The sequence below is a fragment of the Thunnus albacares genome, chromosome 17 (assembly GCF_914725855.1).
Source record: "Thunnus albacares chromosome 17, fThuAlb1.1, whole genome shotgun sequence".
Taxonomy (NCBI): Eukaryota; Metazoa; Chordata; class Actinopteri; order Scombriformes; family Scombridae; genus Thunnus; species Thunnus albacares.
Window position 1 is genome coordinate 10,095,284 of NC_058122.1, and position 14,804 is coordinate 10,110,087.

Consider the following 14,804-nt stretch of genomic DNA (forward strand, 5'->3'; position numbering starts at 1 on the left):
ATGTGTCGATCGTCTGCAGCTCTTCGTCAAACATCATCATCACTATGGCTGTTTCTGCTTGTACTATTCCTCCCTGCATTACTTCTAACTGATCCACTGAACAAAGACCTCCAAATATGTCAAGATCTTGCTGTCTCGTCCTGTTTTTAAATGAAGAATAGCAGTCGCTAACGAAGCTCTGCTAATTAGGTGATGAACATGTTTAATTTACTATAAATTCTTCACTATAAATGTCTCCCATTATTTAATCATTTAAAAGCTTTTAATATAAAGCAGTGAATCAGGAAATGTTGGGTTTTCAACAGAATACGGCTGCCCCTTGCTAGGCTTCCTGAAGCTGGCCAATCAGAACAGAGTGGGCTCATCAGGAGGGGGGCCTTAAAGAGACTTAAAGAGCTAAGACTGCCTGTTAAGAGACAGAGGCTGCATAAAGGGCCAATATAAGATAAATATGAAGTGTTTTGAACTGTGAATCATGCAAAGCTATTCTAGTAGAGTCCCAGAATAAAAATGTAGAGCTGGAAATTAGCATAAAAGGTCCCCTTTAATGAATAACATAATAGCATAAATTAAATACACAAATCACAAGCTGCCACTACTCAGAGTCACAGTGTCATTCCAGCTTAGTCCATTGCAGAAGGAGATACTGACTAAATAACCACAGTGACCAAAACTGACAAACTTATAACCAAAATAACAGCTAACATGTGGAGCTCGGCTGAAATAAAAGTCTGTGGAACAACTAACCCTAGAATTTTTTTTTTTTTTTTAAAGGCATGCAGGTTTTTCTGCATGTATGTGGGTGGGTGATACAGAATGGTTTACAAGAACAAGAATTGCAAGGATATTCATACCAATACATTTATAACAAATACACCATAAGGAAGAAACAGGGCTGGGTATCAACAAACACTGATATGTGATATGTAGTAATAATTCATTTTAAGCCATCTTTTGAATTATTTTAAAATTTCCATATAACAATTCTCCCATCAGCCAACAGAAATACTGACTTGGGCTTATGGGCTAATTTGACACTTGAATTGTATCTGTATTGATGTGCTGTATGAATAACTGGTAGCAGTTTAAAGAAAACAACAACAAAACATGTTTCTAGGATACCCAGCCCTCAGAAAAAGACTGAATGAATGGAACCAACTTACATGAAACTGGAGTTAGGCAGATGGGGCACGCAGAGGAAGGAGGGAGAGGAGGAGAGAGACAAGGAGAGGAAGAGGAGGAGGAGGAGGAGGAGTGGTTGTTGAAGAGGAGGGAGAGGGGGAAACAAACACAGGGTTAATGTGAATAAGGGGGCGGCTGTGGAGGGGTGGAGGTTGGGAAGGACCCAGTAGGTTTTTTTTAAACAAATAAACTGCAAACAATATCACACCTGGCAAAGGAGTTTGTGTTACCTAGACATATGAAACTTAATTCAGTTTTTTTTGCATTGCTTTTTACTATATAAAATATCAACAAGAGAAAACAAACTCAAAACAAGCAACTTCTTCAAGGTGATATTGACATTACCAGCGAAAATGCTGGTGCAGTTACATAATTTGACTTAAATACATAATACAAATAAATGGCACAAGCTTAATTAGTCTTGATGCTAGATAAAATCCTTTTCCAGGTTGTCATTTCTTGCAGTGCATGTCCTAAGGAATCAACAGGAAGCATCAAACAGTAACATGCTGAAACAAAAGTAGTTTTCAGCTAACATACTGATGCCATTTTCACTGTTAACTATTAAGCCATGGGTTAATTTCATTAAGCAAAAATATTATTTTGAAACTTTGCACCAAAAAAGTTGAAGAGTTTTGCACTTTCTTGCAACAATAAACCACAGATTTTACTCTATAAAAAAAATCACAATGCAATTATTATTTTGCATACAAGAAAAAAACATCCATCAGTAACAGTTGATGCTTCCCTCTTTTACAGATTCCTTACTATAGCATAGCCCATGGACAGTCCAGCAATGATACGTTTTCTACACCATCGGGTTACTTCAAAATCGTAAAGTCGGTAGTGTGAACTGTAATGGTGTTGGGAGTGGATGACGTGAGAAAGCGTGTTACAGTGCAAAGTGTTGCGTGCAGGACAAGACACACACATATACAGACAGGAAGCCACACTGATATGTTGCTGCGGCTGTATGTTGAGGCAATGTTATGTTATGTAATGTATAGTGGAAAGAAGCATGATGTGTGGAGAGAAGCCAAACCCACTCAATGCACCACCCGCCTCCCCTGTTGTGAAAAGTGACCAGCTCCGACACCCTGAGGAGCCCAGAGAGGCAGCGGGAAGGAGAAGCAGAGGCTGACGCAGCACGGTGCAGAAAAGTGACGTGGCTGTTAGAAAAGTCCTGTTGTTTACACACTGCTGCTGCGCTCGCAGGAGGAAGAGATTTATCTCCAGAAACCTGCAGAACTGATGCACGGTAGATTTGAGGGTGGAGCAGGGGGACAACTTTGCATGCTGGATAGTGTGGACTTGCTGGATATTAGTTCCTTTATAGTTAGTAAATATTTGCATGTGATATCAGTGAAGCGTTGATGACGAACTCTTGTGATTGTGGGTGTATTTTACATCTCAACGCTGCAGAGTTCAAATCAAGTTAACAATTTGAACTTTAACTGTTTACTGCCATCTCAAGTACTCAGGTTAAAAGACCATAAACAAAAAAAAACAACCAATAAAATGTTATCTGCTGATTTATATTGTTTTATAATTATGATATTATGACATATCTCTAGCAGATGATGTTTTAATCTAATTTTAGCAGTGACTTAGCAGGATTTACCAAGAATAATGGAAGCTCATCATTATATGACAAATGGATTACAGCTGTCTAGTTTTCTAAGTAAACAAAAAAAAATGACAAAGATTTATAGTATGTACAATATTTACACCCAATTACCTCCTTTTCTATAAAAATGTAAATGTGTTGAATTACTCATGTATATTTGATGCTGATTTGATATCATTATGACTGCACACAGTGCACATCACAACTGGATCGTTGCAACAGAAACAGACATAACAGCATGTTACTGAGACAATGAAAAATGTACAGAAGAAAAAGTGATCAGGTAATACAACCTTTCATTAGTCCTCAAAAATCCAATCATTCCTCAAAGTGGTTTGTTTAAACAAGATCTTGCAGTACATAAACTCTGAATGAAAATATTTCTACATATTTTCAGTAATTCTGCCATTTCAGATGACTGTTAGAGGTTAACAGCTTTCATCTGTCAAGCTCTTGGCAAATATTTACTGAATTTCTAGTCTCAACCATTTTGTGGCTGCTGACCTGGTGTCTGGGATATGATTAGACATCTGTCTTGTGACAGACGGTATTTCTGTAAAAAAGCAGCACACTAAGATTAAGAGTAGTCTGATGATAAATACACTGGTGCAACACAGGTAGCTTAATTAATTTCTAGCCTTTTTTGAGTAAATAGGAAATGACTCATGTTTTCTATTATGCGATTAGATAAGATAGCACCATGTGTAGCACCCCACTGCCATTCAGCACACTGAGTATTTGTGTGTATACGCGTTACCTGTTAGTCATGCTCATGCACCAGAAGCAGCAGCAGCAAGAAGAAGAAAGGAGTACAAAGAAAGGCGGTAGGCAGTCCCAGCATCCCGTGCGTGTGTGTGTGTGTGTGTGTGTGTATGCGCACGTGTGTGCATGGTTAGCCTGTGCGCATGCGTGTTCCTGGCACTCACCTTTGTAGACGTTGAGTGTGATGGTGCGGACTGCGATGCGGACCATGCTTTCGGGGTGGTTGAAAAACTTAATGGCCTCGGTGTACAGGGCAAAGTCATTAGTGTGCTGTGTGTGGGAGACAGAGAGGGGCGCCGGTGAGCAAGGGCGCTGTATGGCACCGCCACGCTCAGGCCACAAATGACCACAGAGAGAGAGAGAGAGAAGCTAGTGGAGATAGAGAGACTGGGCAGCAACACATTTTTGATAAGACAGGACTTAATGAGAGAAGCATACTAGTATTTAGTTCCCCTGTTTAACTGAGGAAATGTTCAAATGCAAGTCTGAGCATTGCAGGTTAAAAACAAAAAGTTCTTGTGAGATGTTAGAAAGTTACTATAAATGACACTAGAGGGACAAAATAATAAAACATTTCTCCACCTTAAGCAAACAACTAGCCCAGGAGTAACCTTGTGAACCAACTCACATCTTTCTGAATTCATACTGAATGTTTGAGTCTTAGCATCCAGTCAGACACTCAAATACCAAGTTAAGCTCATGAACTCACTACAACTGATTAAAGGCTGGACTATAGGAACTTTTATTGCTGACAATCTCACGATACTTTAGATGATCAGCATGTAACAACATACCAGCGTGCTGCACATAGTACATTTGCTTTTGACAAACCGGCAGCTCTGCATCTTACAGTCATCTCTCTCTGTGCCAGTGCCTGATCCTCTACCAAACCATTCCTCGTTCACTGTGACCTTCAGCCAATCACAGCTGAGGGTCAGACTTCAAAACAGTCACCCCAGAGGTCAAAGCGAACGAAGAGATCTGACCCTGACACCGAACCCAAACCGAGAGTGTGTCGTCCGGTCTTAAAAATGTGACTTGTGTAGATCTGACAGGGACAGGAGAGGCCATAGCGAACATCTATACAATTGCACCCTCTAGAGGAGAAAAAGCTATAGATCAATAAAATGATAAATCAGTTATAATAAATGAAGTGAAGGATGAATTATAAATACGGCATCTACAGTAAATGCTGCTATTGTAAGTTGTGAAAGAAAAAGGTAATGATGAAGTTCTTTGATGTTTTAAATCAGATTTGCCTTCAGACTGACCAAATGTCAGCTCAACTGCTTGCAACTCTACATCCAGTAGTTTTACTTTTATTCTTAATTGATATTTAATGTAAATTAAAGCAAAAATGAAATCTAAATAAAAATAAATCTGTTAAAACTTATTTAAGCACATTTAGGACTACTCTCAGATCTACACATTGGGTCTGGTTTTGGCTTCAGGGTTACAGCTACCATTGACAGTACACCAATAACTTTCCCCAGCACACACAGGCCAATAGAAGGACTACAGATACTGCTGAAAAAATGACGGGTAACGGCATCATCAGAGATTATTCAAATGTTTAGTATTCTTTGGTTTTAACATCCAGTAAAAACACACACACACAGACTCAGTCACACACACAGTAACAGTTTTGAAACTCAATTTCAGGGAAACAAGATCTTGTGAACACAACGGTAATTTTACAGCGTTATTACAAATAACACGTTTGCTCCGATAAAGGTGATATTGCCATGTATGTGTATGTGTAGAGAAAGATGACATGTGGACAGAGGCTGCTAAATTGACTCATTTACACAGGAAGTTGATGTTTTAACAGGGGAAATGAGCAGCGGAAGATAGGGGGATAGCAGACGTGACTGACTCGAGTCACATGACTTAACTCGAGTCACACTCGAGTCGCAAATGTGAGGACTTGAGACTTGCTTGACTAACACTGATAAAAGACTCGACTTGACTTTGACTTGGTATTCATGACTTTAGACTTGAGACAGATGATTCAAAAGGACTAAATATTTGTATTTCTTGAGATATTGAGAAGTTACATTTTGTTTTTTTTAAACATGATTGGATGATTTTCAGTGCAATGCACGCAAACCTGGCAACCTACTAGGACGCGGCAGACCAGCAGAGGCCGACGCATGAGGAAGCTAACATGGAGGGCTAGTCCAAAAATAATAAAATTAGGATCCAAGGATTATGTTGTCAATGACGGCAGTAAGAAGAGCACAGCGTTAAGACTTGAGACTTGCTTATGACTTACACATGTGTGACTTACTCCCACCCCTGTTAGATAGTAACCTACACACCGACTTGCACAAAATGCAAGTGAAAAATGTGCTTCTGGATTTTTTTTAATTAACTTCCTGTAGAAAATCTTTTTTGTGACGCAAACATTATTTGCATACAGGGATTTTTTTTTTGACCACAGTAAAATATCAAGAATGAATATTAAGTTGTCATTACTCTCTCTCAGTCTGACATGTTGGTTTTACTAATCTGTTCCATCTGACTACCTTCGTTATCAGCCTCTCATCTGTGCAGCAGCCTAAGGTCTCTCCCTTCCTTCTTCTTCGTCTGTCATGTGAAGTGCTCAATAAGAGTTGTTGACACTGAATGAAATAATCCTCTATATTTCACCATTTTTTTCCATCCCTCTTTCTTCCCTTTAAACCCCATCCCCCGCCCCCCACCTCCTTGTGTCCTCACCTCATTGTAGAAGAAGTGCACGGTGTGATTGTTCAGTTTCAGTGACAGGGTCTTGAGGAAGGAGATGTAGTAGGCCATGATCTCCTCATCCGAGAAGTCAAACTTGTGGACGATGATGGAGTTCACGTGGTTGTTCGACAAGAGGTAATCTGAGAAGAGAGGAGAAGAGAAGAGAGCTGAGAATCTTGCTAATTTACATTGAGAAGCCAAGTATTTGTAGAGAGTGATTCGTTGCACTGCACCATCTCTTTATTTCTCTGTTATCATTAGATCAAGAGTGAGGTTAGACTTCTGCAGTGGTTTTTGTGCACAGTGAACATGAAAGACACTAATCATTCCTGTTGACACAACACCACAAGCATTATTTGCCTTTGACTCCGAAATTAAGTTAAATGTTATAACGGTACTTACTTTATGTAAGTGGTGATCTAACTGACTGACACTATATCGTCCACTGAGTCATTGGTTGCCTGGCAACAACAAAAAATGCAGCCGGCTGCTATGCATTGTATAATTTAACAAAGAAAATTCAATGCCGTGCCGTGCCGTGCATTGTTTAGCTTTTAAAATGCATCAAGAAACGTGTACAAACACAGGTACACACTGTGCACTTTAGAGCAATCTATTACAACACTGCTGTGATAAGTGCTTTGGGCATCTTCCACTATTTTCTTACATTTGAGCGATAGACCTAACAATTGTTTCAGCACTAATGCAACCTAATACCAACACAAACTGGTATTATATTGTAAGCTGTTTCAAATATTCTATTATACAATAGAAACACCTGAAAATATAATGCACTCCTGTACAACACCACCGCATCCTCAAAACATACCATCTGACTGAATCACCGTACCAGCAATTAAAGCAGTTGTCTCAAGAAACACAGAACATAATCAGCAATGGAATATTTACTGTGGGGCTATTTTATAGCAATGCATTCCATCATACATGTGTTTCTATTTTCGGTCCATCAGTGTTAAGTCTAATACTTACAGAGGGAAGTTTCATGGCTGATGTTCTCAAACAAGATATTGAGGGTCTGGAGGAGCTGGACGCACACGTAGCGTCCGGACTTCTGACGGAGGATGTTCAGGAAGAAGGCAAACATGTTCTTCTCCAGGAAGAAGCTGAACACATACAGATGTGTAAATATAAACACTTATAGGATTACATTCATCATGATCTTGTTAGATAATTATCAAAATAAAGAATGTTTTTCTTTTGAGGCGTTATGTTTGGTAGTGGTTACCATAAAACCACAATGGCCCTTCCCTTTCTCTCAGTATGTTTCTTCTTTGTATCTACACACAGTCATTATCTAATGAAATGAAAAAAGCCAAAATGATCATCTTAAAAAAAGGTTTCTCTTATGAGGATGATGTAGATATCCTATACTCACACACTGCTGATTACATTCTAAAAAAAAACTTAAGTTCATCGTTGTGCTTTGTGTTTTAGTACAAGAGAGGAGAAATTCTCATCATTGTGAACTATATGACAAAGTTAAACAATGACAAACAGCAACATTCTCCAGCCAATGATTGAAAAATACCCAAAAACTACTATTCTAAAACATTATGAATGTTCAGGTCATGGTCATGTTTATTCTGAGGGTTTCCTGATAGCAACAAGTACTCTTTCAACACCTCTGTGGTTTTTGTGCTCTTCAGAGTTTAATTTAAGACATTTCCTGTGTCAAGTCGTAGGAAGAGAAGTCGAAAGAAAGAGGGGATGACATGCACCACTAATTGCAGACCTGAGATACTTCTGATTAAAAACAAAACACTACGGTTTTATGAACTTCATTTCCCAGAAACATCTGAAAGACTTCAGTGGGAGAAGAATTCAAGTGTTTTAGATACATCTCCTGAAACTATTAACTGAATCACTCACACTCACACACACACACACACACAAGGTTGTCTATTACTGTACAATAAGCTGCTCAGTTGAACATTTTGTTGTCTCATCTGCTGAGGGTGAAACATGTACTTTCCCAGAATAATTTTACTTGCAAAACTAATCACACCTTAATACTTTCCCACATAAGTATACTTAAGTTTTCTCAAATCAATATGTTACTGCTTTAAGCAGTTTTGCTTGTTTTGAATGCTTCAAAGTCAGAGAGAAGGGCAGCATGGCTGCACAGTTGTTGGAGTTGGAGAAAAGGATTTCCAGTTGAAGTTTGCCTGTTCAAAGATCTCCAGATCAGCTGATCAAACATGATTAGTAAAGATCAATTAGGAGCAATCTTCCATGGCTGCCATCAAGGCGCTCTTTGTAAATGCCCAGCTCATTAGTGTGCTGATTCATGCATGTTTAAAAGCATAAATGTGGGGTTATAAAATAATGTTGCATGTTTAGCACACCTTAAAAAAATACATGCAAAGATGTCACTCTGATTTCCATGCAGAAGTCACATCTGGGTATTTGTAGCTACGTTTGGCGTAAAGATGTTGAATGGGACTTACTCAAACACAGAGCTGTCATTCTGGTCCCCCCAGATGAGGATCTCTGTGATGGAGCGGATGGTCTCCACCAGTAGGTTTCGGTTGTGGTCTGTCACTGTTGTGTTTTTGGTCAAAACATGGTACATATACCTGGAGGTGAGACATGAATGGAGGGAGGACGTGTGAAAAATAGACTGCAGATGTTTGAAAGATAGACCGCAGTGATCAACAAGTAGAGACAAATCTAAGGGCGTGTGCAGACTGAGTCTAAGTGACATCTCCCTCACTCTGCTTTTAATTTGTTGCACCTTTAGGAATGGAAAAACTTTCACTTGCCATTCTTATTGGTACATGGACTATGGTGACCTCAGTAACGTTAATTTCCAGAATAAATAGCCCCAAACTTAACCCTGTGCAGGTGTCTAATCAGCCACAACAACTGAAAACACCTGTGTTAATGTGCAGGGCCTCTTAGAGTTAATGCTTTGATTTCTAGCCGCTAGGGAGAGTTGTACGTGTTCCTAAGTAGATGCTGACTTTATTATCCACAAACATTAGAACAATACAGTGTCAATTATATTTTAGGGTGAATTTCCACTTTAAATCTGACAATTACAAGCTACTTCACATGTCCATATACCTCACCTAACTGAATAGAAACGACACCGCGACCACGGATGTGGTTATTGCCTGACTGAACATCTGGACAGCTACAATTACTTCGCTACTGTTACTTAAGCTGTTATTAACTTGGCTAATAATAACGCTGACAGTCGTTTTCAACCGGCTAACGTTAGCTTATCTAAACGCTAGCTACTCACTTCAAATGGTCCAAGGAGTGGATGTTTTTCGTCCTCCCCTGTCCTCCAACCCAGCTCCGTGACCGGCCGAACATGGTTGCGGTTTTAAGGGGGCTGATGTTTTGACGGGTGAGTTAATTCGCTAACGTTAGCGTCCGCATCTATCCATTTACACCCACTTTCCTGTGCAGATAGCTACTTAGCAAACAGAAGGTGATAGGTGGCGATAGCAGCGATGAGAGGTCATTACGTAACAGCAGTAGTGGACGGGTTGTGTGGGAGTTGCTGTTTCTTTCGCTACAGTAGCTGGTTGATTCGGAATACAAGAGTGAGTAGAGGAAAAACTACAACGTTCACTTCCCGTGTTAGCGGTGACGATTGTAACATGCGACCTCACGCGGTGCTCACTATACTGATTGACACCTTTGAAAGACCAATCACAGCAGGATCCCGCAAAGCTGTGAGCCAATCAACTGCCGAGACTCCTTGTGTCGCTTTGTGGTCTGTGGTGTTTTGATGCAGTTGGCAAAAATGTTGGAAACGACGTTTAGCTCTTAAAGAAGGGCAGAGGCGTGTGTTTGTGAATGTTCCGGTACGAATGTGTAAACAGGTGAAACCTGAAATACTTGTAGAAATGTTCGTATTTGCTTTTTTCTAGCATTGCATGCTACTGTTTTTAGCCGTAGCCTGCTGGCATGGCGTGAATTCCGCAAACCCAGAGAGCCAATGTCAAGAATGCGTCAAGCTTGCTAACATATTTTGATACTGTTCGCCGGGTATTTTTTTAGCGATGAACGTTACGCCCACACGTCTGCCTTTTTTCCTGTCGTTTTTCTCTGGACCATACAGATAATATAGCACTTTAAAGCTGCCTCTCAATCACTGTTGCAGGTCGGGACGAGCCGAAATGGACGCCCCAACCCCATCCCCATCACCCCAGACACATTTCTAGCACCAACTTCAGTTCGCCTCATTCTGGCCCCTGCACAAACACAAGACCCCACATCGTGGCTTTCTTTTCTATGACACACTCAATTTATGCCCAGCTAGATTCGGTCGAATCGCTTTTGGACGAGCTCCCATATATGTTTTATCTGGGCCTGTTCTTTGTGAACGTCCTGATCCTCTACTATGCCTTTCTGATGGAGTACATCGTCCTGAATGTGGGGATAGTGTTTCTGCCTGAGGACATGGACCAGGCGTTGGTGGACCTCGGGGTGCTGTCCGACCCGGCCTCTGCCCCCTACGACACGGACACGGAGCTGGATGTGTTTGAGGGGTATCTTGAGTGACGAGGCGGTCCTGGAGAAAGAAGAAAAGGAGATTTAGGTGATGGTGGTGCTGATGATGCAGAGGTCCGGGGCAGATTGGGCCAGCTCAAACACATTCATGTCAGTGATGTGGGGGAAAAAATCATCAAAGCGGATGCTGCTGCTGCTGCCTTTATTTCACACAGACACATCAGTGAAAAAGTGAGCAGAGCACAGAATAAAGTTTATGTTTTTTGGCCATTTTTTTGAAACAATAAGAATAAGACCCAGTGGTTACTTTACAGGGAAAACAGCAAAAAACTACATATTTTCTGGGAGTAATTTATATTGATAAACATAATTTCATCCACAAAGCTCAATGTCTTTATGTGCTGTTTTTAAACCTGTATGAGTCTGTTTAACACTTAGGAAGCCACAAGACATGTTTAGGTGATTATCGGCCGTAACACTTGTGTGTCACTTGTCCCTAGGTTGTCTCGGCTCAAGAGAAGACAGCCTGAGGAAGAGATTCACTACCAATGGCCATATGGTTAGTGAATGTCCCATGGGAAGAGCACTCTGCACTGGATCAGCCATTCTAATAGCGACTGACACTGCTCGGACACCAGGGGGGGCTAACACTGGCATCTGTTCCCCTCATTTTGGACACAATGAAAGATCAAAAGGAAACACAATGTGTTGCAGGTGGAGACAGACAGCTGTTCCATTTGGACAAAAGATGAATGTTATCAGCAATTTACAGCGTGTTTCCAGTCATCTGCATCGCAGCCAGTTCAGATACAGCATCCTGCCGCATGAAGTGAAAAAGAATGAGACGGATGTGACACCGAACATCCAAACTGTGCAGGATCTGGCAACAGACTGCACAAGGAACTGACTCAAAACTTGCCACTTCAGTCACAGTGTGTAACATCTCAGCAGAGCAGGCAAAAGTATTACGTCTGCTGCAAACTTAATCACTCACAGAACAACTTGTTTTGACCATTTGTCCTTTTTAAGTTTTCAGAATGCAATGCTGCTTAGCAGGCTCACTCATCCTTGAGGTCTAATTTAAAATGTGTCCTTTAAGATCATCCATACAGTATGTCTGCTTCAGGGCTGTATGCACTCTCAGGAGCATAGTTAGGAACTCTGGGCACACTGGCAAGACATAACACTGACACTGGACACAAGCTGTGCAACTATAAGATATAGAAGGGCCCTAAGCTGTTTTGGGCCCTCTTAAAAATCAGGAACAATATCCTACACTTGCCACACTCCTAAGTATAGAGGAAGAGTTATTTCTTTGATCCAGTATGTCATTTGTTGATCAAGATCACATTAGTAAGTGGGGTCAAATTACATTTTCCAACCACAAAGTTAACAGTAATAGATTAGTAATGACAGTTGTGATGAGAGCTGGCCAAATGTGTGAGAACCTCAAAACAAGTGCTTCAGATATGAATTTGTTCATCCTCTGTTGTGTACGTTTTTGTTTTTTTTATAATGTTGCAAATGTATGCTAGATACATGGATGAATCTCAGTGCATGATATCGGTTGTTGTGTTTTTAAATCCAGTTTAGGTGTGAGATTTCTGTTTTATTGTACTCCCTCTGTTACTTGTGTTACGAATTCAGAATTCAGTTCATAAAATCTGTATTCTTAGAAGCAATAACGAACTGGTTTCAAGAAATTGGGCAGTTAAATAAGTAGTTATACGGATGATCTCACACACAGAATCAGGTAAATGTTTAATCCATCTACTAGGGTTGGTTGTGGATGAGTTGAAGAAAACTGCCCAGTGTCAGTGATTTTTATAAAGGGATATTCTCTTGAGATTTAGTGAATATTTAAGTGCTGTACATACTGTAAGAGTATTTGCAGCCCAGCTAATTAACTTAACTTTTTTTTTTTTTCATTTTGGAGGCTACAACTCATTAAGGCAATACAAAAGAACCAGTATAAGCAAATTGTGCGTAATAATCATGGCAATGTGGTTGTGGTCAGCAACAGAAGCAGTAGAGACGAAAAACATTTTCAAGAACATTTGTTCATTTTCACACTCGAAACAAATTTTAGCCCAGAATTTCGTTGCTTGTCAGTGTTTTGAACATGACTCTACCAGACAACCTTTCACCAAGATGGCTCTGCTGTAGTCAGTTCAGACTGTTCAGATGTCATTTTGAACAACACTTGGCCCACTCAGCTCAAATGCTGCACCAAACATAGCCAGATAAATTGTCCACAGCCACATTGTGTAATGAGAGGACAGGGTTGAAAACAAACAAAAAAAAAATTAAGTGTCAAATACATGGATGACAGTGCAGGTAGGTAGGAGCAGATTTCCCAGGGCATTTCAAACCGATTTTCTCCAAGCGAGAGTTCAACCAGTAGGGATTAGTGATAGCTGATACCATTTTTGGGGGGATGGAGGGGGGATTGAGAATGCCAGTAAGCAATATTTTGTGGCGACATTATTTGGATCAGTGTGTCCATAAGAATTTTATTTTTGGCATAATAGAAATTCCTAAGAATCAGCATGTAGACCGCAAGACACTAAAGCTCAGGATACTAATATTCATGAAATATAGTAAAACATGTTTGTATGGAATCTGATAAAAAAAAAATCATAATATCAGGTAAGGGCTTCCTGTAGATGAACAGTGTTGATGTATATTCGACAAAGTATATAATCAAACTGCATCATGCTGGATGTGGATGACACCAGGAGGCTGACTTTTAACTGGGGGTCAATGTCAGTGTTGTGAGTTGAGTAACTGTAAAAGCTGCTCCCAGTATTGAGAAATCCAGTGAAGCAATTAGACAGGGTGGATCCTTGTTTTGTATGAAAACTCTTCATGAATCACTGGCGTTAGTTGTAGGTAAAAAGAACGTTTGATGCCTCACTGCTGGTCAGGTCCTGATCAGCTCTCTGCTCACAGCGTCTTGGTTCAGTGGAGCGCTTGTGTTATCCCTCCACATCTGCTTCCTCGCAGACATGCACATGCTATTATAAGCTATGGAGTGTAACAGAGTTTTATTTTCCAATGTGTATTTAATAAACTTTGAGCGAATGCCAGCTTTTTGCCTCTTATTTCAACTGTCATTTTTTATACATATGTGTATATGTTGTTTTGAAGTAAATGAATAAGTTGGTCATCTCTGATTGTTTACTAGTAACTATGTGCTCTGTAAGCATTGTGTTAACCTACAATTTGTCCACAGGGGAGCGTCAATGCACCAGCGAACAACCGCTTGTTGGAAGTTTTGAATGCCACTAGTGCTTGATAAAGGAAATCCTCAGCAGATCAGACAGAAGTCTTCTCGTGCTCAGATTTGTTCAAATCTACAGAGTATAACAGGAATATACTCAGTGAAATGTCTGTGATTGACAACTGACACTACCTGGGGTGTCCTGATGTTAGAACTATCTGCTGATCCTTGACTGAGAAAAGGGTTAAAAAGTTGGTAATACCAGTAATGTTTGAGCTTGCTCTGATGCAGCTATGAAGTGTGCCAATTGTGCGTAGATATAATACTATTTCACACACAAAAAAATTGAATCAGTAATTTCATTCTCAGAGAGGTTCATATAAACAAGTGAAGTGTATAAAATGAAGATTTGATTGAGCTCCTTCAGCACTAATCTACAGAAAAACTGCCGCTTGTATTTTCACATTTTTCCTCCTACAATATCCTCTTTATTTTTTTCTTAATTTTACCTTTATGGGTAAGTAATAACTAACTATTTGTGTTGTCAGTGTACGTTTTCCCCTCTATTTTACCATGATATCAAAATTAGGTGAAGTGTGTCAGTGCATGTTAGGAGCTCAGAAATGGCTTTGAGTGACTAAAGTTATACAGTGTCCGATGCACTGTTGTAGACACCATAACTTTTAAATGTCACTTTGCATCTAAACAGAGAAGTGAAACTTGTTGGGAGGGAAGTGAAAAGAAGTTTAAATAAACAGATGAATTCACGATACATGTGAAATGATTAGTGTA

General features: G+C 40.0%; 2 protein-coding genes across 6 annotated transcripts in view; one reads left to right on the forward strand and one right to left on the reverse strand.

Moving 5' to 3' along the window:
* clec16a (C-type lectin domain containing 16A) overlaps window positions 1–9,650 on the reverse strand; it is a 46,221-nt gene extending 36,571 nt beyond the window's left edge. For 3 of the 4 annotated variants that reach the window (XM_044332410.1, XM_044332411.1, XM_044332408.1), the window contains exons 1-6: window positions 9,570–9,650; window positions 8,770–8,898; window positions 7,292–7,425; window positions 6,293–6,441; window positions 3,736–3,841; window positions 1,164–1,169 (exon numbers count right to left, since the gene is read on the reverse strand). In XM_044332410.1, coding sequence (XP_044188345.1) covers window positions 1,164–1,169; window positions 3,736–3,841; window positions 6,293–6,441; window positions 7,292–7,425; window positions 8,770–8,898; window positions 9,570–9,643 — 598 coding nt within the window. In that variant the 5' untranslated portion in view covers window positions 9,644–9,650. The remainder of the gene's footprint in view (window positions 1–1,163; window positions 1,170–3,735; window positions 3,842–6,292; window positions 6,442–7,291; window positions 7,426–8,769; window positions 8,899–9,569) is intronic. The other variant, XM_044332409.1, reaches the window with a different exon arrangement.
* Window positions 9,593–13,878, forward strand: dexi (Dexi homolog (mouse)). 2 transcript variants are annotated; one of them, XR_006398652.1, is made up of 3 exons: window positions 9,593–9,677; window positions 10,440–11,020; window positions 11,290–13,878. XR_006398652.1 is itself a non-coding variant. In XM_044332412.1 (2 exons), exon 1 carries the CDS (start codon window positions 10,571–10,573, stop codon window positions 10,838–10,840), a length of 270 nt encoding a protein of 89 aa, XP_044188347.1. In that variant the 5' UTR covers window positions 10,056–10,570; the 3' UTR covers window positions 10,841–10,877; window positions 11,290–13,878. The 2 variants fall into 2 exon arrangements, 1 of the variants encoding a protein (XP_044188347.1); XM_044332412.1 differs by lacking the exon at window positions 9,593–9,677 and having other exon boundaries at window positions 10,056–10,877.
* Window positions 13,879–14,804: the final 926 nt, after the last annotated feature.

Bases quoted from the DNA above. Each gene is read 5' to 3' on its own strand.
- dexi (XM_044332412.1), top strand. From the start codon at position 10,571: ATGACACACTCAATTTATGCCCAGCTAGATTCGGTCGAATCGCTTTTG.